General features: G+C 41.7%; 1 protein-coding gene across 1 annotated transcript in view; it reads left to right on the plus strand.

Annotated features, from left to right (window-relative positions):
- LOC103175760 (inactive N-acetylated-alpha-linked acidic dipeptidase-like protein 2) overlaps window positions 1-24,390 on the plus strand; it is a 251,184-nt gene that overhangs the window by 100,721 nt on the left and 126,073 nt on the right. Inside the window, exon 6 of the mRNA XM_042339243.1 lies at window positions 18,224-18,515. Within this exon, the coding sequence (XP_042195177.1) occupies window positions 18,224-18,515 (292 nt within the window). The remainder of the gene's footprint in view (window positions 1-18,223; window positions 18,516-24,390) is intronic.

A 24,390-nucleotide genomic window follows, 5' to 3' on the forward strand; every position in this document is an offset into this window, starting at 1 on the left:
ATTCCGGACAACTTTTGATGCAATTTTGCAGGAAAACCTTAAATAATTCAGTTCCATTTCTGAACGTTATGATGGAAATTTATGTATAGGATCATTCTGGGACTGGAGAGTGTGGGCGAGGCAAATATAATACCTTCATTAGGGATGTTATTACTTTTTACCATCTGAGGCTGTATCTTGAAAAACGCAACATTTTCAGATCACAGCAAAACAGCTGTTGCCGTGCAGGTATTGTTTGTGTGAGCTCTTGAGATTTACAGGAAAGCAATTCAGCGATGTTGAATTGTTCCTTCATTGTCTAAGTATTGTTATGTTTCCAATTACGGAGTCCTGTAGCTCACACTCGTCTCGCGAGCAAAAGGACCTGAGCAAAACATTGGGCAAGTTTCCGTACTCCACATGCCTGTTTACCCAGCGTAATTCAGAACCCGGTTGTTGCCAGATCTGCTTTCCGGGGGTAATAATCACCTCAAAATAATAATAATATAGTTACTCAATCCACGACTGTTTGTGGGACGCTGCTGTGTGCAATTGGCTGCCGCATTTCGCCCACAAACTATACAGTCAATTCACTTTACAGTATATCCTGTGAAGCACTTTGAGACGTCTCAAAGACTTGATAAGGCACTAATTCAAATGCAAGGATTATTGTCATTATTATTATTATACCCTGAAGACCTGTTCTTTTGTGACATTGCCTCAGTATTGAATTTTGCATCCACTAATATAATCTAATGTTTTTCGATTTGTCTTCGATTGAGGTATCTCTTTTAAGCACAAAAATCTGCCAACTGTAGCAACAGGTCAAAGCAAACAAAAGAATAACTTGTTAGCACCCGTCCTTTGACATCGAATTGATCCATGAGTTACGCTTTGTGATTTCACAGTCCGGAACTAAAATGGGTAGCTCTGGTGATGGAGTGGGTAGTCAATGCTTTAAAGAAACATGCAGCTGTCGTCTTGAAAAAAAGCAATACCTGTTAGAGCTTTGGTTTTCAAGGATAAAACGCATTAGTGAGAACAATCCCAGTCCCATTGATTTCTCTGTCCTTCCACATCCTGCTAACAGTACAATACAAATTTACCTTTAAACGGCACTTGACGGTACTGGCGTGGCTTCTGCTCGGGGTGGCGGCGAGGTGGGGTGGGGAGAGGGAAACTGATCAAAGGTGCGGGAAGGAGAAAGGTCTTGAGATGCAGCTTGAAAAGAGGTGAGGCAGGGAGAGAGGGAGGGAAGGAAGGAAGTCAATCATAGAGTCACAGAATTATACAGCACAGAAAGAGGCCATTCAGCTCATGGTGTCTGTGCTGCTCTTTGAAAAGAGCTTCCAAATCAACCCCACTCCCCCGCTCTCTCCCATAGCCCTGATCAACCCCACTCCCCCGCTCTCCCCCCATAGCCCCGATCAACCCCACTCCCCCACTCTCTCCCCATAGCCCTGATCAACCTCACTCCCCCACTCTCTCCCCATAGCCCTGATCAACCCCACTCCCCCACTCTCTCCCCATAGCCCTGATCAACCCCACTCCCCCGCTCTCTCCCCATAGCCCTGATCAACCCCACTCCCCCGCTCTCCCCATAGCCCTGATCAACCCCACTCCCCCACTCTCTCCCCATAGCCCTGATCAACCTCACTCCCCCACTCTCTCCCCATAGCCCTGATCAACCCCACTCCCCCGCTCTCTCCCCATAGCCCTGATCAACCCCACTCCCCCGCTCTTTCCATAGCCCTGATCAACCCCACTCCCCCGCACACTTTCTAAATACTAAATGCTCACAGGGGACAATGGGACAACTACACTTAAGTCTTAAATCGCTGCAGCAAATAGTTAATATGTTCTGCTGTCGGCCCAATTATTTATTGCGATGCAAACCTAACAACTTGGAATGCTAATCAAGCAATGTTAGCAGCAGACGATAATTGTTCCTGACTGCACAACCACGCCATTGGCTTTAGAGAAACGCTGGTGGCCTTTGCAAAGAAATGGTTGTGGTTGCAAACCAAACCTAAGGTGGTGGTAGGTTTTACACCGAAGGCAAACCCATTGTTGCGTCCCCGTTAATGCATCCGATCCAGTGTGAGGACTGATAGTGTTGACTGCGTCTGGCGTGAGTGAGGTTTTATTGCAGTTGGAAAGAGTTACTTTAACAGGGTCCAGGTGGGTGAGGGACTAAGTGACGGCAGAGCAAATGAGCAACAACTCTAGTTGATCAGGAATGATTATTGTAGCGAGTCACGAGATTAGTTTTCCTAAATCGCAGGGATTCCGAGATTCGAAAGTGATTTTGTTCCAAGCACGTACTGCGGTCGTTGGAAACAAACAAAAGGCAACAACAACTTGCATTTACACCTCACACCCTCACACAGGCCAGCGGCCCAGAGCGCTTGACAGGGGCTAAGCTCAACACCGAGCTGGAGGGAGAGGGAGGGGGTAAGGTGACCATAGGCACTGGGCGAATAGGAAGGTCCTCAGGCGCGACCTGAAGATGGGGAAGGAAGGGGCAAGGCGGAGGGAGGGATAGAGGAAGAGGGTTCCAGAGTGGCTAAAAGTGTGGCCAACGATGGTGGAACGGAGGGAGCAATGGAAAAAAACTCATTTGTAGACGCCCACACAGTCATTGCATTTTACAGCATAACTGTGAAGCCCTTTGAAACATTTTCCTGATGTGAAAGGGGCTGTACCAAATGCAAGGAGTATTATTATTATTATTACTACAGTTCAAGCATTAACTGTGTGATTTACCAGCTGATTGAAATCCTGTCTTGTTCCTGTGCTGTTTTTCAGTTTTATTCCCACTGTTTTCAAAATGTTTCCTTTTAGCCTGACTGAGTTATTTGATGATTGAATTGGAAGCTTATGGGGGCAAGTTTTTAATATGGTGGTCAGAAGTAAAATGCCTGGAGAGAGATTCGGGTTTGCTCACTGACGTACACAATTTCACTGTCATCGTCTGAAGCTGATTTTTGTTCTTTTGTTTGTGAAACCTGTTTGGAGATGAATGAACTGCCTTGGGGATTTGAACTCGGTTTGATCAAAATCAAACCAGCTGAGATCTATTGACCAGAAGATTCCTACTGTTACCTAAAGCTTCCTTACAGGAACAATGTCCCACCGTTGACCTAATGTAACCTATCCAGGAATCTAAGCCTGCAGATGGATTCTAACTATAGCTTCCATGAGTGAGGATGCCTCCAGCTTCCTTCAATGGTCTTTTTTTTAACTTGTTTCATTAAAAATGCTGATGTTGCATTACATTTTAGGGGCATTTTTGGGGCATCCCCACGGGCCATTTGTGATTCCCTTGTAGATTTCTCAAACCCTCAGCGATACTGATGTTTTCAGATGCAACATCTGCAGGGCAAGCAAAACCTTATGAGGTTTGACTGTGTGTGTGTGTGTGTGTGTGTGTTGGGGGTTGGGTGGGTAGAGCAAACATTTGGAATGATTCTGCAGACTGAAACCTGCACCAGGCATCGAAAGGTGAAGAAGGTGTCTTTTGGAACAATCAAATTCAAGTGGGACCGTCAATTGGGTTTTCCCATTAGCTACTCTCAAATTGCGCATCAATCTATTGAACCTCAGGCATGAATGATTTAGTCGAGTACACATAATCTAGTAAATGCGTTCATTCATGTGAGTGATCCTCCTGTTTACATCGTGATGGTGGAATTTGTCAGCAGTCAGGACTTCAGAATATGGAAATGGTGTATTTTCCATTATGATAGCGTCTTAAAATCACATTCTGACTTTATTACCTACTGAACCATAACCAGAGTTTGGCACAGAGTATCCTCGGGCACACAGAGACAAGCATTTTTAAAATGGGTTATTGCACTGCTAGAATTATTTGTTTTTTGCAAATAAAATGAGACAAACTAGCCGTGTGATTTAGCGGATGCAGAATATGATGAGTTTTGTAAATGTCTGAAAATGCTCTTCAAAGATTACTTTGCTCCCAGGAAATCTGCCTGTAAATTTCCAATTTTATTTTACCTTTTCGTACCAGTAATGAACACAAATAGAGATGATAGGTCCATGTTGTTGGTGTGGGAGTGATGTTTGCTGGAGTGAGTGCAGAATATTGTCATCAAGGACAGAGATAACCACAGGATAATGTGGACTTTTTCACATGTGTCAACTATTGCCCACATAATACAGTTTTCACAATATTTCCTGCAAAGTGCTTTGAGATATCTCAATGAGATGATGAGGTGCTGTATCAAATGCACAGATTATTATTATTATTAATATACTTTGAGAAGTCCTCTGCATGCAGAACACACAGGGAAATTTCATGGAGACATGGATTGAACCATGGCAAATTCTCATCTATCCCCCATCATAATGCATGCATATTGTGTGATATCTTTTTGTTTTGCAGTTAGTATTTCTCAATGACAGCTCGGGCTGCACTGACGAGTTACTCGAAACTTCTGTCCTCTGAACAGCAAGGAATAAAGGCATTGGTTCTTTAATGAACTATCTATGTGGCAGCTACAGCTGAATGCAAGTGTTGAACACTCTCCATAGCAGTGCTGATTGACATGAGATGCCCAATTTTTCTCTGCTCACAGAGCAGTGCCACTTGGGATTTACGCTTCATCTAGTTTGAACTGTAGCGAGTCCTGTGCAAAGCTGGAGATGTCTCTCAGGCAATTTCTGCACAAATATTATTCTTATCCTGTGAAGCGCTTTGTGACGTCTCGAAGAAGTGTGATAAGGCGCTATATCAAATGCAAGGACTACTATTATTATTATAAGGTGATGTTGTTTGTTTCAGCACTGGCTTGAATTAATTTGCAAGAATCATTTATGCAAATGAATGAATATTCGCCCACAAATATACGGTCAATTTACTTTACAGTCTATTCTGTGAAGAGCTTTGAGATGTCGAGAAGACGTGAAAAGCGCTATATCAAATGCAAGGATTATTATTGTTATTATAAATGCTGGCCTGATGGCTACTCCATAAACTTCAAAACATCTCTGACTGAGTCAGTAGTTACTGGGTTCCGGTGCTGATTTTGCCTTGAGAGCTGGACTTGAAGAGATCTATTTTCTTTTACGGTTGCCGGAAATAAAGATGATTTGGCTGGATGAAACATTAGGGAATTTTCACACCACTGTTTGTGGTCTCAAGAGAACAAAGAGCTTTATCCCTTCAGAGACAAGAACTTTGAAGCAATGGATAAAAAAAAGACAAAGAGTGTTACAAAGGTCTCGTCTCTCTGGAAGTCCTGGTGAACACCATTCTGTTGGCAAACTGGCCGAGTGCCATCAGCATGAGGGATGTGCATTTCTAGGTCTCAGTAAGACTAACACGTTGTGAATGCAGACTCTTGCTGGAAGGTGCCATTTGGGAGACAGACACTTGGCAGTGTATATATCCCAAGGAGCACCTCAGAAAATCCTGCAGTGTAGATCAATGATGCGAATTAAAGGTAAAAAATAAATCTGTGTAGTGGTGGTGCATTTGAACACAAAAGATTTTTGTTCAATTTTTAAACATTTTCGCCCACAAAACACACAGTCAATTCACTTTACTGTATATCCTGTGAAGCGCTTTGAGACATCTGGAAGACCGTGATAAGGCGCTGTATCAAATGCAAGGATGATTATTATTGTTATTTATTTCTCTTCCCCCATTTTAAGCCTTCTCACGCCATCACGAGTTCTAGTCAGGAGGAGGTTGCCTTGCAGACTGTGTTGTCTATAACAAGCTGGGAACGTAACAGGGAAGTATTCCCGAATGTCACAGCCAAGAGGACTTCTTCTCTCTCGTGGGGAAAGTGCACGTAAGGCTCGAGGAGTGCGCAAATTGGTTGCCACGTTCACCCACAAAACACACAGTCACTACACAATCTATCCTTGAAGTGCTTTGGGTCAGCTTCCCGATGTGAAAGTGGTATAACAACAACAAACAATAACCAAATTTAAGGATTACTATTGTGACATAGAAAAATATTGTCCTGATTATCAATACTATTTTGATGCAACTTTTTTTAGTAAATTATTTATTATGGACCTCTTTAATTTGTATTTATTTTGCATTGGAAGCTACTATTCGGACAGATGGTTTATCCTGTCCTAATCTATAAAACTGTGTCTCTGCTCAGTTGACCTCCTCTCCCATCACCTCATAACTGGATACTGCAGAGTTAGAGCTTAAGGAAACAGCATTATCAAGGGTCAAGGCAGTTGAGGCAATCATCCTGAGCAGTGATAAGAAGACAGACAGAAGCACCTCCCGATAAGAATGTAATAAGATACTGTGGGCAACAGGATCACTGACCCATTAAACTTCAAAAGTCCGTTTTTTTTAAGATAAAAAAAGTGTCAATTCTTCATCCAGACATGATAACTGCAATCAACTGCATGCTTGCCATGTACGCTTGTATTCTCTTAAAAGCAAGGCTGTCAACTTTAGAGAACAGAGACGTCAGTGTGTTTTTGAGAAGGTTTGAAGCTGTCATATGGGGTCCTTTTGGAAACTGCACAGCTGGTGATCTCTTTAGCCCGAGATCATTGCTTCAGCCCAGTTAGAAATCCTTTATTCCCTTTAGTTTCCAACGTACCTATCTGTTCTGGTTGGTGCAGTGTGAAGATATGCTGTGGTGATGTTACTGTGAAACGTGGTCACGGGTTCATTTAATAATCACACCAGCCTATTGGATGCTTTCAATTGCATTTGCTTGGATTAAAAATGCTTTCCACACAACTAAGCCATCCCTAGCTAGAAGTACGATCATAGATTGATGTTCACCTCCCCTCTCTAAGTCGAGCTCCACTACTGTTAAACACTCTGAAACATTACCCCTTCAGGGGCGCTATATCAATGCAAATTGTTGTTGTTGTATTATATTATGACATCCTACACACTGTTATTTTGTCTTTGTTGAGGATCTGCATTTTAAATTCCTACAAAAAGTCTTCATGAGATCAGAAAACTCTTATTCTATATATTTTTTGGTCAGCCGGGTGTCTGACAGATGCGGAAACCCATCACCGTTGCTTAAGAGTCTCCAAAACAAACTGAGATTTCCATCCATCCCACCTACACATGAAAATCCTAAAGTTAGTTTGTTGGAAAGGAATGCGCACTCTCTGTCTTTCTCTCTCCCTGGAGGGACACATCCTGCTTACCTAATTCCGGAGAGTATTAGGCGCAGGTTGGCAAGAGCCAAGGCTTGGGTGGGGTGGTGGGGGGACCCCAGAGTGCGCTGCTGGAGTTTAACCAGCTAAAACCGCATAGCTTGCCCTTGATATCACTGTCTGCCAAGTTTTCCCGCTGCTTGTCCAGTAGGACCACTCTCCCTGTTAGGGCTTAAGATTTAAGGGAATTGGAACAAAACGTGATTTTGAAAAAGTGCTTGGCAAAACTTGTCATTTGTTACGGTGATGGAAACTGCATCATTTACGATGAGGTTTGCACTGTGGCGAAATGCGTCAAGCATCCTTTTTCCTTTCCCCCTCACTCAATAAATTACAGAAGAACACAGTCACAAAAACATCGCCCTCTTACAAATCAAGGACATTAGAAATGCAGCGTGCAATGGATCTGCCGTGCCATCTGTGTGTTATCTTCTGGAGTGGCTGGGAGATAACAACTGATGTCAACAAAAAAAGCTTTGGTCTTTACAATGCTTTAGTTAGTTAAACTTCAGACTTCACTAACCGTACTTTTTAATGAATATTCATAGATTCATAGATTCATAGAATGTTCCGGCACAGAAGGAAGCCATTCGGCCCATCGAGTCTGTGCGGCTCTTTGACAGAGAGTCACTTTCACTGACCCCAATCACCAGCTTTCTCCCCATAACCCCACAAACCCGTCTTCCCCCGATACCTGTCCAGTTCTCTCTTAAAAGCTGTTATCGAATCGGACTTCACTGCCCTTTCGGGCGGATCATTCCAAATTTGAACAACTCGCTGAGTGACAACATTTCTTCTAACCTCCCCTCTGCTTCTTTTGGTAGATATCTTCAGACTGTGACCACGAGTCACAGACACACCTACCAGCGGAAACAGCTTTCCCTATCTCGCCTGTCGAAACCTTTCATGATCTTGAAGACCTCTATCAGGTCCCCACGTAACCTTCTCTGCTCTAATGGGAAAAATCCTAACTTCTCCACTGTCCTCATAGCTAAGGTTCCCCATTCCTGGTATCATTCTCGTGAATTTCAATATTATTTTGTACAAACATCAGAAGAATTTCCCTTAATGCAATGTCTGTATTAAACACTTGATGAATAGCCTTTGCAACTTCTGCTTAAGAAGGCTCAATGCTTTGCCATATGATTTATGGCGTTTCGGGGAACTTAAGACAAGATCAGAAATAATCTCTTAACCCTGAACTGCTCCACATACTATGAGTTTCTCAAGGCTCCTCTGTCAGAGCAGTCTCCTGTGCCTACCGTTGTGTATCTGCCACGAATGACCATCACATATGGAATTGAGAGATGATTTTGAGTGTGCACTTTAATACTTCCATCAGTGAAATTCAGCTCTAAATAACAGTTGCTATCCCCAAAATGAAATATTAACTAACCAGACATCACTTAAAATCATGGCTCAATGCCAGTCACCATTAAAAGTGACTGAATTGTTATCCTTTATGAGCAGCTGTTAACACGAAAGTAGTGTGTCGAGGCTGGTTTAATGTCTGCACGATATACATTTTATGCAATTCTTTTTATGTTTTCTTGGGAAAAAGAGTCCCCTGACTGCTTAATCAAAGCAGCTTTTAATTAGAAGTGTGGAGCCTTTGTTTCTTGGGCTTATTTAGAAATGAAACCGATTTCAACAGATCACTGGAGACAAAGTCATCATTCGTTTCGGGTGCCAGGATTTTTCAGCTATAAATAGAGTTTATTGATTAATCTGTTGATTTGGGAGTGACGGTACAATGGTACATTTGAGAATTAAATATGCAGCGGAATTAGGTTTACTTGAGATTGTGTCTGCACTAAATGTCCTCATTTAGACTCTTACAATTCCATTGGTGGAATTAACCCAGGCTTGTTTAAACCAAAGAGTTGGATCAGTTATTCATGATCCATTTGTACAAAAAGTAACATTTAGAAATGACATTGTCGCTATTAAAGCGACAAATAACAGTTTTTACATGGGCTGCTTTCTCAATCTGCTTAAGTGAACCATTTGTCGGGCATCTTGTTATATTAGGGCCAGCAAGGCTACATTTTGCACTTCACTCCAAAGTGTCTGAATCAAAATGTGTCTGAAAGAAATACAGTAATTAAGCAATGAAATGTCACAGGCTTATATTTGGAACTTTAAACACCTCGTGTTCCGATAAATCAGTGCCCCAGTTTCTTTGCGAGGCTGTGGAATGTTTCATTCATGTCTCGGTGAAGTTTTCCAGGAAGGAAAAGTGCTTAACAATATACGAAGGGTATTTTATTTTTTTAGCCTGGGTCAAAGTAGGCAAACGTGGCTTACGTTCTGACAATTCAAGACTATCCAATTTAATGTGAAATCATCCAAGAAAGAAAGTCGGTGTGTATTTTAAACCCTAATGTGGAGTATTCTGGACTGAGCAGTCCACCAGTTTTTTTTTCTTAGTCTTGACATTGTTGAGTTGCTGGTTTTCACAGGGTGACAAAGCATTCGGCGATATCATCTTGCTGTCTCTATTGTCATGAAAATGTGATCCCTTATCTTCCACCCTGACTTGCAGTGGGGATTTATCCACGAGTGAGCTCTAAGGATTTGTGCAAAGGTCCTTCAGCAAAAAAAAACTGTCCAAACATTTTTGATTATACCAAAGATACAACGTGAGATTGGAGATTGGAGATTTGAGTGGAAGGAACAACGAGTAAAAATTGTTATTGAATCAGACTTTCATAATGTGTTGCTAAAGGTTAATTGCTGTACTATGTTTCATATTTTTACAATATTTGCAAATATTTGTGGCAGCAAATTTCAAGATGTGTAATTTTAATTATATAATAACTTTTCAGGTTGAAAAATAACCCACATTTACACATGTAGCTACTGTTTTCAAATCGTCAAATTACAGTAAATCAGGTACAATAAGTGTTGCAAACTGTAAACGAAAAGAAGCTTTAATCGTGTTGAACAGGCTTTGACAGGGGCAGGCTGATGTATTGATTCACTAAATGTTCTAACCAAACAGCTCCAAAGGGAGCAAAATCGTTGGCTAAGTGAATAATACAATTTTGGGGTTTTGCAGTTTTAAAACACCATCACAATGGGATAAAGTGATGAAGGTTCCAATGTAACTTTAAAAGTGACTGGAAGTCGCTCGATCTGAGAAGCAATATTTTTCACTTTGCCTCTATAACGTAGCAGAACTGGTGTCAACTGCATTTCCACGTTTGCATCACTAGCTCAAAGGAAACGTTATCCCCATAATGGTATAGTGATGATGCCAATGGGAATTGGGAATACCATTAATCAGATGTATGCAAATTACTCCTGTTTGAAAATTGTTTTTCCTCCTGGAAACTCAACAATCGCAGTACTTTATTCTAATGAAATTATGGATGTTATTATCGTGTTGAGTGAGGGATAACCCAATAATTGTGTTAATTAGGGCTAATTTACATGTGCAAATCAAGATCTGTAGAAAAATCGTACCGCCCCCCCCATTATAATTCAATGTCTGCAGAATTCCTGAAGTTTTGATATTTTAGCTCAACGACAGTTCTAAATTGTCGGAGAGCAAGGAGGGGAGAAGAGAGAATTGCATGATTTGCAGCTGGAGTGATTACACTTGTCCCCTCCTGTGAGCTTCCTGTAACCATGTTTGCTTGATACGGACGGGGAATTAAGAGCCTGGTGAGTCCTTAGGACTGTGATTTGACAGCAGGTTCAACAGACAGAATGTGTGAACTTCATTGAACATTCGCACCAAGGCCATCTGTGCTACCCCTGCGAGGTGATGTGGAACCAGCTCATCGATGGTTCAATATAGCCGTCAGCTAAACCCAAGCACCTTCAGCATTGGGAGCCAACTGTACTGCAGCCCGTATTGTACTGTACTGTACTGTACACCTTCCCCCTCCCCACCCAGAATATTTCCCAGAGTAACAGTGGCATAGATTGTGTGCCGTAAATCTGGCTGTAAATTGTAGATTATAATTTCAATCCTTTTATTAATTGACAGCTCTTCAATCAACACGTCAATCATAAATTTGCTTTGCAAAAAACATCAACTGAGAAACTAAACAGTTTGGGCCATTTCTCCAAAAGTGGGTAGAGATAGTAAGTTTGTGTACAGACATTGGATCCCATCTTGCTGCCTCTGTCTCTCACTAAGAGCGATTGAGATGCATGTTATGTCTCTATGAACAGATGCAGATTTGTCATACCACATTTAAACAATACTCAGGTCCACTTAACTCAATATTTCACGCAAGTATTAAGTGCATGATCCAATAAGCTGACTAAGATAAGGAAGAAGACAGTTTAAACATTTATTTGAAGAGCTTCATCCTGGGAAATGTTCCTGTGGCACAGGACCAAGTTACTATCGTTGTAACCAAGATATCAGCTGTCCACACCCACGGAAAGCATTGATGTGTCTCCCCACAAGGACATGGCCACCAATGGTGCAGCAGCAATCGTCAGGTCACCGTCCGGTCAAATCAAAACGCTTTCAATGTTGTGGTTTGAAAATGGAAGCACTCACAAAGTCAAGTCAATGTCGTTTGACCTCTCTGGAATGTGTGATGTGTCGTGGTGTCCAGACCCAGTGTGCTCATGGTGTCGATGGTGTGTCGTTAAATTGGATAAATGACTTCCCGAGAGGGCACCAACCTGATAAGTGCACTTTTATCTGCTCAAACCTCATCCACAAAGGTCACTCAGGAATGTACACTTGACCTCCCTTTGTTCATGTTTTCATCAAATCCACAAGACTAAAAGTCTCGGTTTTGCTAACAATACACTACTGCAGAATTCAGGGCACACCATCAGAATTCATTGAAATCCACCAGTGGCAAAGGCATCACTGCAGACCTGGCTAGACTCCGAGTTAGTAAATTGTGTTGTCTCTTAAGTCACCAAGTTGGCAGGTTTTAAGAAAGATGCAACTGGCGGAATTGCACGAATATGGCTTCATTTCTTTTGATCGTGCCTCCCCTCATCCATCACACAGTAGAGAATAGGATCACCGACAGGGCATTTGCAGGTTTGAACCTTTATCCTGATGCTCAGCGCAGCTTCAAAACTGAAGACTTCAACAACTACAACAGACTACTTTCATTTACACAGCGCTCCTCACGGAGGGTAACGTCCCTGAGCGCTTGACTGTGGCGGAGCACGAGGCCAAGCCCGGGGGAAGGCACAAGGGACAAGTTGGAGTCCACATGCGTACGTTTTTGCTGTGAATTTTCCTTTCATTTAGCACCTCTAGACCGCACTGTTCACTCCCCGCAAAAGAGCACAGGATGATTTGTGCCGAGGGTTTATCCAGTTTCTAACCTGGCAAACTCAAGTCCTTTGTAACAGCTGGATATATTTGGATTAAAAAAAAGTGTAGCCTCCTTAATTGTGTTTCAAATGCCCCTCGCCGTTTACCTTGTATATATATAAAAAAAAATTAAATGCATTTCCCTTTGATAGAAAAGAAAAGAACATATTTATGGTTTGTTGTGTAAAATGAATACCAAAGTCGGTAGCTTATTAATGGAGATAGCACTGAAGCACAACCATAGGATCAACCATCCATACACACACTGCAAAGCAATCGTCGCAAACTATGTTTGTCCAATTAAATTGCTGCGTAGACAGAAAGCTTAGGCTGCAAAGTTTGGTTGCAATGTTCACTTTGTTTTGCTTTGTTTTATGTTGATCACATTTGATGTTTTAGAATCAGATCTCGTTTGAGTGAAACTGCTTGTTTCACAATTGAACATCTTCCTACACATTAAAAGTAACTTTAGTGATGATCTCCTAACCTGGGGGTTGCCCGTTTATACCTTAACCGGCTATTTTTTTAAAAAAACATGCTCCATCGAGGTTACAAGATTAGATTCTGAGAAAGTACGTAAATAATACAAAATGCATAACTTAAGCAAATAAATTGAACAACATGTGAGTTGGAGAAAAATTGAAACATACTGAGCAGAGCGTAACCTAATCAAAAGCCAAATCCGATTTAAAAACCTCTGAGCCATAAATCTTCTCTGTTTGGGAAGGGAGGAAATGTTGCAAAGGTCGCTCTTCAGATTTAACTAGCTTTTATTATCTAAGATGAGAACCCAAAGGGACAAGTCATTCACACAACCAGTTAACAAAATTACCACTAAATAACCGGCCTGAAATTTGATTTCAAGGTACATTCGTGCAGCAAACTCCATACATATACTGCAAAGCAATCAAATTATGCTAAGCTTTCCTGCCAACAACCTTTGGCACAGCTTCAACTAACGATGTATGGTGACTCATAGTGGAGCCTTGTGCACTTTGGTAGTTTGACACTGATGCAGCCTGTACAGATTATAAAACAATAAAGCACAATAATAATAATCCTCGCATTTGATACAGAGCCTTATCACGTCCTTGAGACATCTCAAAGCACTTCACAGGATAAACTATAAAGTGAAGCGACTGTGTATTTTATACAGTAAACAAAGTCACATAGATACAGTCAAACCTGTCTTCAACAACCCCTCAGCCACCTGGGCCAAAGTGGCCTTTATATGAGGGTGGGTCTGAATAAAGGTTCATTGGTGTGCGAACCGGGCTGTTCCAGGTTCGCACACCCTGTATTGACTGTATTCCATTTTGTCCCTTAACATTGAACGTGTTAATAACCTTAACCTTAATGGAGGAATTTGGTTTCCTCCATTGGTTATGTGAGTGACTTTTAAATGCAGGCAGAGAAGAAGAAGAAGAAGAAGAAGAAGAAGAAAAAAAACAGATCAACATTTACACAGCGGAGTTAATCTGTCACTCGAGGCCACCGAGGGAGAAAGCAAATTAGAAAAAGAATTACATATTACAGAAAGTCAAATAAATGGGCTGCCTCAGACAATTGACATAATGACAAAATGAAAGTTGCTGGAGCAACAATTAAAGGAAAAAAAAAATCTGGTGAACGTGAAATTACAAGCTGCAAAGTAGGCCATGGACACTGGAGGTGCAGTTGCAGCCGTGATTCTGCCCCCAAGAAGTAACTAGCTGCCTTTTAAGAAAAAGTATGATTTAGAGATTGTCGTTTTGTACCGTGGTTGGAGTTGTCAGGCTCCAGTGATGCATTCCAAAGCTTCTTTAGGGCAGAATGATAGAAGTTTATTACAATACCCGTGTTTTCACTATAAATCAACGCTGATTCCGAGATAAATGGAGGCACATTCTCTGAAAACACATCCAAAATTTCACACTGTAAAACCACGAAAGGAATCTGCGTTGTACTGTATCATGTTGAATCATACCAGTTTCTAGTTGGACCCTATTCTGGAACATTGCCTTCGCATTTCTGAGTTGACGTCTGAGTTTGTTGCTTGACAGTAGCGGAGCACAATATTCAGACGGGGGGAAGGGGGAGGTGACTGTAGGCACGCTTGAATTATGTTAAATATAATAGCCTGCATTTGATGCCACTTCGTACATCAAATGCATGTTATTATATCATGGATTACCGTATAGTTTTGGACGTAACGTAATTGTGGCATTTCAAAGAAATAATACATCTCAGAATTCACAAAACTTTCACAAAGTGGTCAAACTCGCTTGTGCATTTGAATATTTTAATTCCTGCATCTGTGCAACAACAACAATTTGCACATATATATATATATAGTGTCACTCAAGTAAGACTTCAAGTCAGTAGCTCATCAAAATTTTGTTTAAAAATGGTGAATTATCTAATGTTAGTCTTAAAGACCCGTTTTGTGGATTGCAGTTCATGCAGAATGTTACGCTTAAGGTAAGTGGCAGGTTATCAGAAGTGAAACGGAACTCCGAGATGCTATCCTGCACGAAAGGGGCTTATAAAAATGCAAGTTGTTGTTGTTGGATGATACCATTTGCAGAAAAATCGACTTGCAACCAGTTTGGTTTCACAGTGGTTAAGTTACACGTACAGAGTGTTAAGTTTCCTTATTCATTAGATTCTCATGTTCGTATTCTAATTCATTACGCACAAGGTCTTCGAGATCTGTCACTGAATTATTTTGTGCCTTTTATTAAAAGCTGTTGCAGCGTCATCTTGCTGTGCCCAGTAACTAATGCAACTTGACAACAACAAAACAAGACAGCAGTGTGGTGGGGCCTGGGATTACACACAAGGCAGCCGAGCCTACTCCATCTCCTGGAGATATTATTCAGTAGATCCTAACGCCAGTTAATGTACATCTGCACAATTTGCAAGGTGATTTAATAACCTTTGGATCACTGTAGATAATAATAATAATCTTGCATTTGATATAGCACCTTATCGCATCTTTCAGACATCTCAAAGCTCTTCACAGGATATACTGTAAGGTATAGTGACTGTATGTTTTGTGGGCGAAACGCGGCAACCAATTGGATATAGCAGTGTCCCACAAACAGTTGTGGATTGAGTGACAAAATTATTATTATTATTTTGTTTTTGAAGGGATTATTACCCCCGGAAAAGCAATCCACCAATCGACTCACAAACGGGTTCCTACATGTGTTGATGTGTCCTGCGCCTAATTGGAGAGAGTCCAGCGATGTGAGATGTCGTGACCTTTATTGTATTGTGTGGTCAGCATCCTCCCCAAACTGGCAATAGCTGTGTGTGAGAGTGGATCACTGACTGCTGGCTCTGCCTGTGAATCGCATCCCTGTTGCTGTCTGAATCAAGCTCGGAAAAACACATTGAAATGTCGTTGCTGTCACAACAGTCATCATACTGCTGCCATGAGATCACAGGCCAGAAAGATACCATCGTGACATGGTTTAAGAATAAATAAGAACGGGTTTCCCAGGATAGCTGATATTCTGGTGTGATATTGTTCACCGCACTCCCACTCATCTTTCGCCCAGTAAATAAATTACAGCCTCAGAGCTCTTTGTGAATATTAATACAGGAAAGGGGAAGGCATGTTTAGTCCCTATTTCAATCTTAGTGTTGAGAGAAAAAGAACATGGTTGTAAAGAGGGGTAACTCTGTCTCCAGCATTTCACAATTCCTCTTGTGATTCTGGTGAATAATCTTCCCCCCAAACACCCCCCACTCACCACCACCACCTTTTTGGTTGAATATAATGAAATATCCTAAGGATTAATGAGTGACGTCCAATTCATATGATTGATAATCTCATGAGGAATCTTATCAAGCGCCTTCTGAGAAGCCATTTATAAATGACGTCCATAGATTTACCCTCTACCTTGTGTCTTTGCCTTTCTGTCGAAGAATTCTATTAGGTGAGTCAGATGTGGCATGCCTACCTTTCATAAAACCGAGCCTTAAAAACTTTAAGTTCTCAGTTACTCTGTCACTGATGATGGATTCTAGTAATTTTCCCACCACTGGTATTAACCTCAATCACTGAGTCGTGAATCTTTCCAATTGGCACCAATAACTGTGCAAGACAGGCTCTAATGGGCAGGGTGGTTCTGGCTGGACAAGCAGCAGAAGACAAGATGAAAGTCCAGCAGTATCCCCAGTGTACAGTTTTGTTCCCTGGTGGTTTGGCTGTTGACAAGTAGACAGGCGCAGCAGGCAGAGGCCCACTTGATAAGCCAAGCATTGATTTTGTGGCTTTCGCAACGACTAAAACTGGAAGCCCTACAGCACAGTAAAGCTTCTGTGCACAATTGGCTGAAGCGCATCACCCACAAAATACAATCAATTCACTTTACAGGGTCTCCTCTAAAGCTTTTTCAATCGCCGCGATGACGTGATAAGGCGCTATATGAAACGTAAGGATTCTTATTATTCTCCATGAATGCGAAAGAATGATTGGACAGAAACAACGCCTATATTTAATGTGTTTCAGTTTAGGTATGCTCTCGCATTTTCAGTCATATTTGATGTCAGAAAATAATCGGTGTTAACATTCAGAACTGCTCTGAATTGAGTTTTCCAAGTGCACTTTAAAGCAGTTACTTATTTCTTTTGGTGAAAATAAAACACAGCTATAGCATAGTGTTCTCTATTCCACCCACAAAACATACAGTCAATTAACATTACAGTCTCGACGATGTGATGAGGCGCTATATCAAATGCAAGGATTATTATTAGTATTTATTTGCCAGGCTGTGTTGGGCCCTGACTGAAAATTTGCACTTAAAACGGAATCACCTAGAAATCTATTTTGCATAATTTATGAATTTTGCAGTTTTTGAGTGTGTTCCGGGTGTTATTGTCACAGATGGAACGTTTGGCGACTGCTCTGTCTAGAGTACCTCGGGTGTGCTGAGGCCTTTAAGTGCGTCTGGCTTCACACTGCAGTGCTTCAACTCAAAGGCGAGATGAGATGTTCAGTGTTTTTTTTGTTCACTCTTTGTTCCAAAGGTAATAGTTGGCCCCATAAAACCCATCCTCTTCAAGTATCTTTTGAGATTAATTTCTAAATGACTAAAACGTTCAGTGTCTGGGTGCTCTGTAATGAAGGAATGTTTCTTTAATCCTTTGGAAGCTGCGACTTGGAGGGAAAGCAGATATTAAGAATGCTGTTGAAGAACAGGAGCAGAGCCGGTGTTCATTATATAGTCACTTGTGGAAAACATTCATTTTATTTGTCAGGACGAGAGAGAAATAAACCACATCGGACTAATTGTGTCATAAATTATTTTGGCATTCGCAGGAGAGGAATCATTTCAAAACAAACTGTGGAAAAAACTACATTAGTAAAAGCAAAAAAATCCAATTTAATTTCGGCTAGATTTATATTAAAACCGTTTTGTGTATATTAATTGGTGTGTTTTTCTGTCTCTAGGCGTTGTTGTGTGAAGATGGCTGGACGATCAGAGTGTAATTAGTAGATTGTTATTCGATTGGCGGATCGCTTTTTCAGGGATAATAATCCCTTCAAAAAAATAATGATAATTTGGTCACTCAATCCACGACTGTTTGTGGGGACGCTGCTGTGCGCAATTGGCTGCCGTGTTTCACCCACAAAATATATACAGGCAATTAGTTTTACAGTGTATCCTGTGAAGCGCTTTGAGACGTCTCGAAAATGTGATAAGGCGCTGTATTATATCAAATGCAAGGATTATTATTATTATTGATGAATTATTCTGTTTTCTTGTTTAGGAATTTTGCACAATTGGCTGCGGATTCAGACTCAGGCGAGGGGAGCGCTGCCTCACATGTTATGGAGCAGTGGGCTGCGTCTGGACTAATGGAAACCCGCTTAGTAAATTACACAGTGCTCCTGAGCTTGCCTGACGCCAAGCCAAACAGAATCACTCTGACAAACAGCAGCCAGTGCTTTTATCCCAATGGACAGCAATGCAGCCCTCGATCATCAGCCCCACGTGAGGAGAAAGGAAAACGTGACCTTCTCGGTTCCTACGCAGCTTATTCTGCCAACGGATCTCTGGAGGTAATGAAAAGTGTTTGAAACCAATTCTCCCTGTCATTTTCGGGTATTTCATCGGCCGGGGCCGAAATCAGAATTGCTCCAAATATTTTGACAAGGTTATTCGTCCTGCATAGTGAGTAGCCAAGCTCTTTCGCAGTCCAGTCATGTACATCTATCATAAGTCGATCTTTGTAAGATATCCAATTTGTGGTCCCTGGTAACAGTCTAAATAGTATTCATAATTCCTAAAATCCACTTGAAAAATCTACTTAGTGCCAACAAGATAAATGGTATACTTTGGGGCTTAGTTGTAATTCCTTGTGCAAAGAAAGGTGACATTTATCCCCAATTCAGGGATATGTAGGTCAGGGTCCCTTTCCAATGAAATCATGCCCTGCATTTTTGAACCTTCGTAAATGCAAAGGTTGTACCAAAAACTCAGCAACGCACAAAACACTGACATTGCAATGTACAGAGTGTTTGTTTTTAACCGTTCAAGGTAGATAAAACAGGTACACCTCTCCAGGTAAGGGCATTCCCTGTTAATATTGTCGGGTCTCCATCTCACAGTCCCTTCACCTCGTTCCCTCCCTTGCCTCATTCAAAGCACATCTCAAGACCCTCCTTTCCGACCGCACGTTTGGTCACCCTCCTACCCCAACCCTCCCTGCCCTCCTCCCCTCCCTGATCCAACACCCCCTCTCCCCAGCCCCCACCCCAGCTTGGGTTCAAATTCCTGACTGTCCAGCGCTTTGGGATGTTCTCCCAACGTGAAAGGCGCGAAACAAATGTCATTTGTTGTTGTTTTTCTCATGATTAATATAGCGGCCACATTCGGTATTATTGACCGTTCTCACGAGCCAGAAAAAATAGAATTTGGGAGTCTTAAGTGAAGTGGAGTGATTTGTAGCTAACATATCTTGGAAATTAATCAAATAAAAGTGAACAGTTTTTTTTTATTGTAGTGAAATTGTAAAGTATCGGTAGTTTATTTATTTCGCAGTCTTTGAGGAACTCCAAATTACTCCAATTTATTGCTTTTAGATTAATAGAAAACTCGATGACAACATTTTGAAACGTGACGTTTGAGACATTTGAGACTCTGAACATTTTAGAACTGCCAGTAGTTTTTGCTCAGCAGTTTTGTGGAATATAGCTGTGCGCAAATTGGCTGCCTCATCCACCTACAAAATACACAGTCACTACACTTTGCAGTTTACTCTGTGAAGCGCTTTGAGACATTCTCCTAATGTGAAAGGGGACTATATCAAGTAAGGATTATTACTGTTTAGCGGTTGTCATCTGCAGGCGCTGATACCAGACCGTCTATTAACAAAGGATGGAGATGACATAAAGGAGATACTTAGTATGTGGAGCTTCATAGATTCTCTCCTTGCGTAATCGAGTTGGACTGTGAACAATCTTAACAAGTTCACCGCGCGTCTTTCCACAGTTCAGTCAGCGATCCCTCTCCCAATTATTTCGGAGCAATTATTTACAGAGGCTATTTCAATCCCTTTGGTTCTTTTGTGTTCGTTAAGTTCCCATTGTTACCAGTCGTGAACTCAGTTGTTTGCCGCTGCTATAATGTACGTTAATCCTCTTTCTAAACCAGGCATAGTCCATTTCGTCTAGAAGAAGCTGTTTTTTTGTTCCCATTTCAGAGGTCTAAATCCTTTGTTCTAGTTCTCCTTTTCTTCATTCACTAATGATATGTTTGTCATGTGCTAGCAATTTTAAGTCATGTCCCAGATAAAATGTGCCTCCCTTGTGTGTGCTGATTTTGTGCCTGCTCTCACTAACCAGCTTTCGTAAAAGTCTTGCTTTATTCATCTCATTTCCTCCGAAAGTTTAAAAGGACGCTCCCAGTTTGGATTGGGAGCATTAATTTTATCTTTCATAAACACGTCATGATTGGAGCTAGGATTGCAGATGCCTTTCCAACACTGATAGATTTTTATATTATTCAAGTGGGAACAATCCAATTTCCTCTAAATAATGGTGCCCAAGAAAGGCAATTTACTTTCATGCTCTTATTTTACTGTAAAACATTGCCCATGGAAAAAGGAATTGAACGTTTCCAGAAAGATGGATGATAAACTTATTTTGGTCACTGTAAATGAATCATAGATGTATCCTTTATACATTCTTGATCCTTTCTACAAATCAATTAAAATCTCATTCTCCGACTATTCCATTAAAATATTGACTATAAGAGCTGAGATAGGAGATCCTTGGTCATAAAGTCTTTTCTTGTCAGCCAACTTAGTTGTCAAAGGGAACTACTGATTTTATCCTCTCAACACTCAAATCGGTGCCATTTTTGAGTTATTACATAGGCTGAGTAAATATTAAGTTGATCTGATGGCTTCTACTGTATACATGGGGTTTTTTTGGATGGGGACTTAATAATGCTGTTAAATTCATAACTGCCGTTAATTACTTGCCCATTAAAAAAAACAATCCGAATGACAGGAAACGCGTTACTTTCAAAAGACTCGGTGCTTGCAAAAGAAACACGGAGGGATCGACGGATATTTGGTTACATATAAAACACGACCCAATTTGTTTTTAAACGACTTTAAAGAAAATAATTATCGCCTCGTTTCAATTCCTAGCGTGTGTTATGAGACTGTGGTTTAATTTTATCGATATGGTTTCAGAAAAGAGCTGGGGAGCTAACTGGCTGCTTGAGAGCATGGCTGGAGGTCATCGAGATAGCTATAGATTGAAACAAAGTCTTTTCTGAGGAATGTTGACTCTGGGAGGTAATTAAGATATCACATCCCCCGTTTTAGTTGGACCTCTTTTCGCCACGCCTTTGCGCAAATTTTGCTTACTGCAAGCCTGTCAGAGAAGGAATGACGTGCCCGCGATGCAATTGGATATTTGTGCTTTATCCTGTCTTAAAATGGTTCAGTTACTCCTGTAAAAAAGTGCTTGTCCTGTTCAGTGCCTTTGATGGCAGATTGCGCAAATGATTGTTTTCCACAACTGGCCCCTGGATTCTCAGATCAGGATAGCAGAGACTACCTCTTCAGACTTTCAAACATTATCTCTTCAAGTCGATCGTGTCCACTGATACCTTTTTATTTAAGGTCAGGAGTGTTTGTGACCCTCCAATTCACCTCCTCCTCAGTCAGTGTTCATACTGTCAGCGAACGTAGAACTCGCTTTCATCTCTCTCCCAGTCTCAATCCTCAGAGACGGTGTGTGTGTGTGTGTGTGTGTACAGGTGGCTGTTTGTGCATTCATCTCTTCATCTCTTTGTGGTGTTTTTTCTTCTCTAACTTTTACTCTTGACGCTGTATATATTGTAAGATTATTGATTTGCTGTAATTGGATGTCGAACAACACATGGTCACTTGTCAGTGAAGAGCTGACATGTTCGACTCCCAATTGGGTGAAGCTGACTTTTACCCTCAACTGTGATTGATATTCAACCCTTGAGTTTCTTACCTTGTGATGGTGATAATGGATGCTCCTCTTGAAGAGGGAGGAAAGGCTACCTTTAGTGTCTATTCAGAGGAACTCAAACGAACCTGACTGGTCAATAAAGGAGTGGCACTTGTTAGCTTCATAGAGAGATTTTCAGCTTACAAGTCACATTTACCTGCCTTCGAAAACTTTCAAAATACTTGCTTCACAGTGGTTATTATTGAATGTATTGACAGTGTTTATTATTTATAAGTGAATGTGACAGCCAATTTGCGCACAGCCATGTCCCACAAGCAGCTAGTTTGACTGGAGAATTATTGACCAGGAAAACAGGACCTCAGGCTTCCTATTTTCTCGAAAAGGATGACACCTCCAACAGTACAGCCAGTTCTCCTGAAGTGTCAGCCCAAAGATCATGAATCACTGACGCAGAACTTGAATGCATCACCTGATGACCAGGAGGTGAAGTGGTATCAGCTGAAACCAAGCTGACATATTAGTGACTAAAATAGGGAAGAGAGTGAGGGTTTGGCCGAACCTTAGCTTTTACCCCACAAGTTGCTCCTCTGCTCTCTGTTGCACCTCAGGTGCGGGGCTGGTGTGGAAACGGTTGTCAACGTTTCTGATAATAATTTTTCCGCTTGGCCAACTCTGGCCTCCTGCTTGTCGCTCGTCCCCTCGCCTCCACCATCTGAGGCCGTGCCTTCAGCCACTGCACCACGCCCCGAAACTCTGGAGCTCTCTCCCTCTATCCTTCCGCCTTGCCCCATCCCTCCCTCCCCACCTTCAAATCCTGCCTAAAGACCTTCCTTTTTCATCGTGCTTACGGTCACCTCCCCTCGTCCCCTCTCTCCCTGGTTCGGGGTCAGACTCCGCCACTATCAAGTGTACCTGAGGGGCGCTGTGTAAATAAATAAATAATATAAATGCAAGTTGTTGTTGGATAATTGCCATATGGAATGACCCTCTGTGTTTTTTTTCTTCTCATCCTCTCAGTGTCAGGGAGAGCAAGGCTCTTGTTTTGTTTGACTGTGACTTGGAAGTGACTGTAACTAATGAAGACATGTTGTGTAGGTCAGTTCATTTTTAGACGTACTGAACACTGACACCACCTGAGGTTTTTACAGCATTGTTCGGGTCAGAAAACCAAGTGCATAATAATCAAAGTTTATCCAGAATTGTCAGTTCTGGATCATTATAATAATAATAATAATAATAATCCTTGCATTTGATATAGCGCTTTTCGCGTTGGGAGGACGTCCCAAAGCGCTTCACAGAACACACTGTAAAGTGAATTGACTGTATATTTGTGGGCGAACGCGGCAGCCAATTGCGCACAGCAATGTCCCACAAACAGTCGTAGATTGAAAATGACCAATTTATTATTGTTTTGGTTTTGGAGGGATTATTATTAGGGCTCTGTGTGGAGTAAGGAAACTTGCCCAAGGTTTCGCCCTCTGCCTGGAATTGAACTCAGGTCTCTCACTTGCAAAGCGAGTGCTCTAACCACTGAGCTACAGGACTCCATGTATCGAAATACCACGTGTATTATATTTTTTATATATATGTGTGTGTGTATATATGTATATATAATAAATCGAGGTTGCGTTGGTGATGTGGGGGTTGTGGGGGGTCACAGTGCTGATTAGCAAACCAGCTTAGACACAAAGTGTACAGGGAGAGTGAGTTGGTTGTCGATATGGATCAGGTCATGAATTAACCTTTCGCACTTGATTTTAAGGATAAAAAGATGGGGGGTGGCGGGATGGGGAGTAAGGGCACGGGGTGGGGCGTGGTGGCCGTATAGAGAGAGAGGGAGGAGAAGAGGCGGAGGACTAAACGATTGCTGTTGAGATGCTTGTGGATTATTTCTGGCAGCGCTGTATCTGGATGGTTTCAGGTGTTGATTTTTTTTAATTCAGAAGGCTATGTTGGTTGGGTTATTTTTTGAAGTGTTTGCATCGCTTTTCGCAGCACACTGTGTACTGCGCGGCAGTTTGGTTTGGGTCCAGAGCAGAGGGGGATGTTTCCTGACAAGTCTCAGCCCTTGGATTGCTCTCGTGCATCTCCTAGTGGCTTCTTCAAGAGCAGCAGTGATCTCCGTGGCAGGGAACTCCCTCACTCACCATCTGGTCTTGAGCCAGGGATGGGGGGGAAGGGAAGGAAAAGTGTGTGGGGGGGGGGGGGGAGGGACATAAAGGACACTCTCGACCCAAGAGCTTACGAGACCGTCCCTTGTGTGCTCTATTCCAAGTGTCTGTATTGCTGTAGTGTAGTGCGGCTGTGAGTGTTGCTGTAGTGTAGTCAGATTGTGAGTGTTGCTGTAGTGTAGTCAGACTGTGAGTGTTGCTGTAGTGTAGTGCGGCAGCAATTTCTATCACAAATAATCCTCAGAGGTTTTTTTTAAAAATCGAGTCTCGTTGCTTCTCTTATGTTTTTTTGTCTGGAGGAAATCCCT

The sequence above is a fragment of the Callorhinchus milii genome, unplaced genomic scaffold (genome assembly GCF_018977255.1).
Source record: "Callorhinchus milii isolate IMCB2004 unplaced genomic scaffold, IMCB_Cmil_1.0 Scaffold11, whole genome shotgun sequence".
NCBI classification, from domain to species: Eukaryota; Metazoa; Chordata; class Chondrichthyes; order Chimaeriformes; family Callorhinchidae; genus Callorhinchus; species Callorhinchus milii.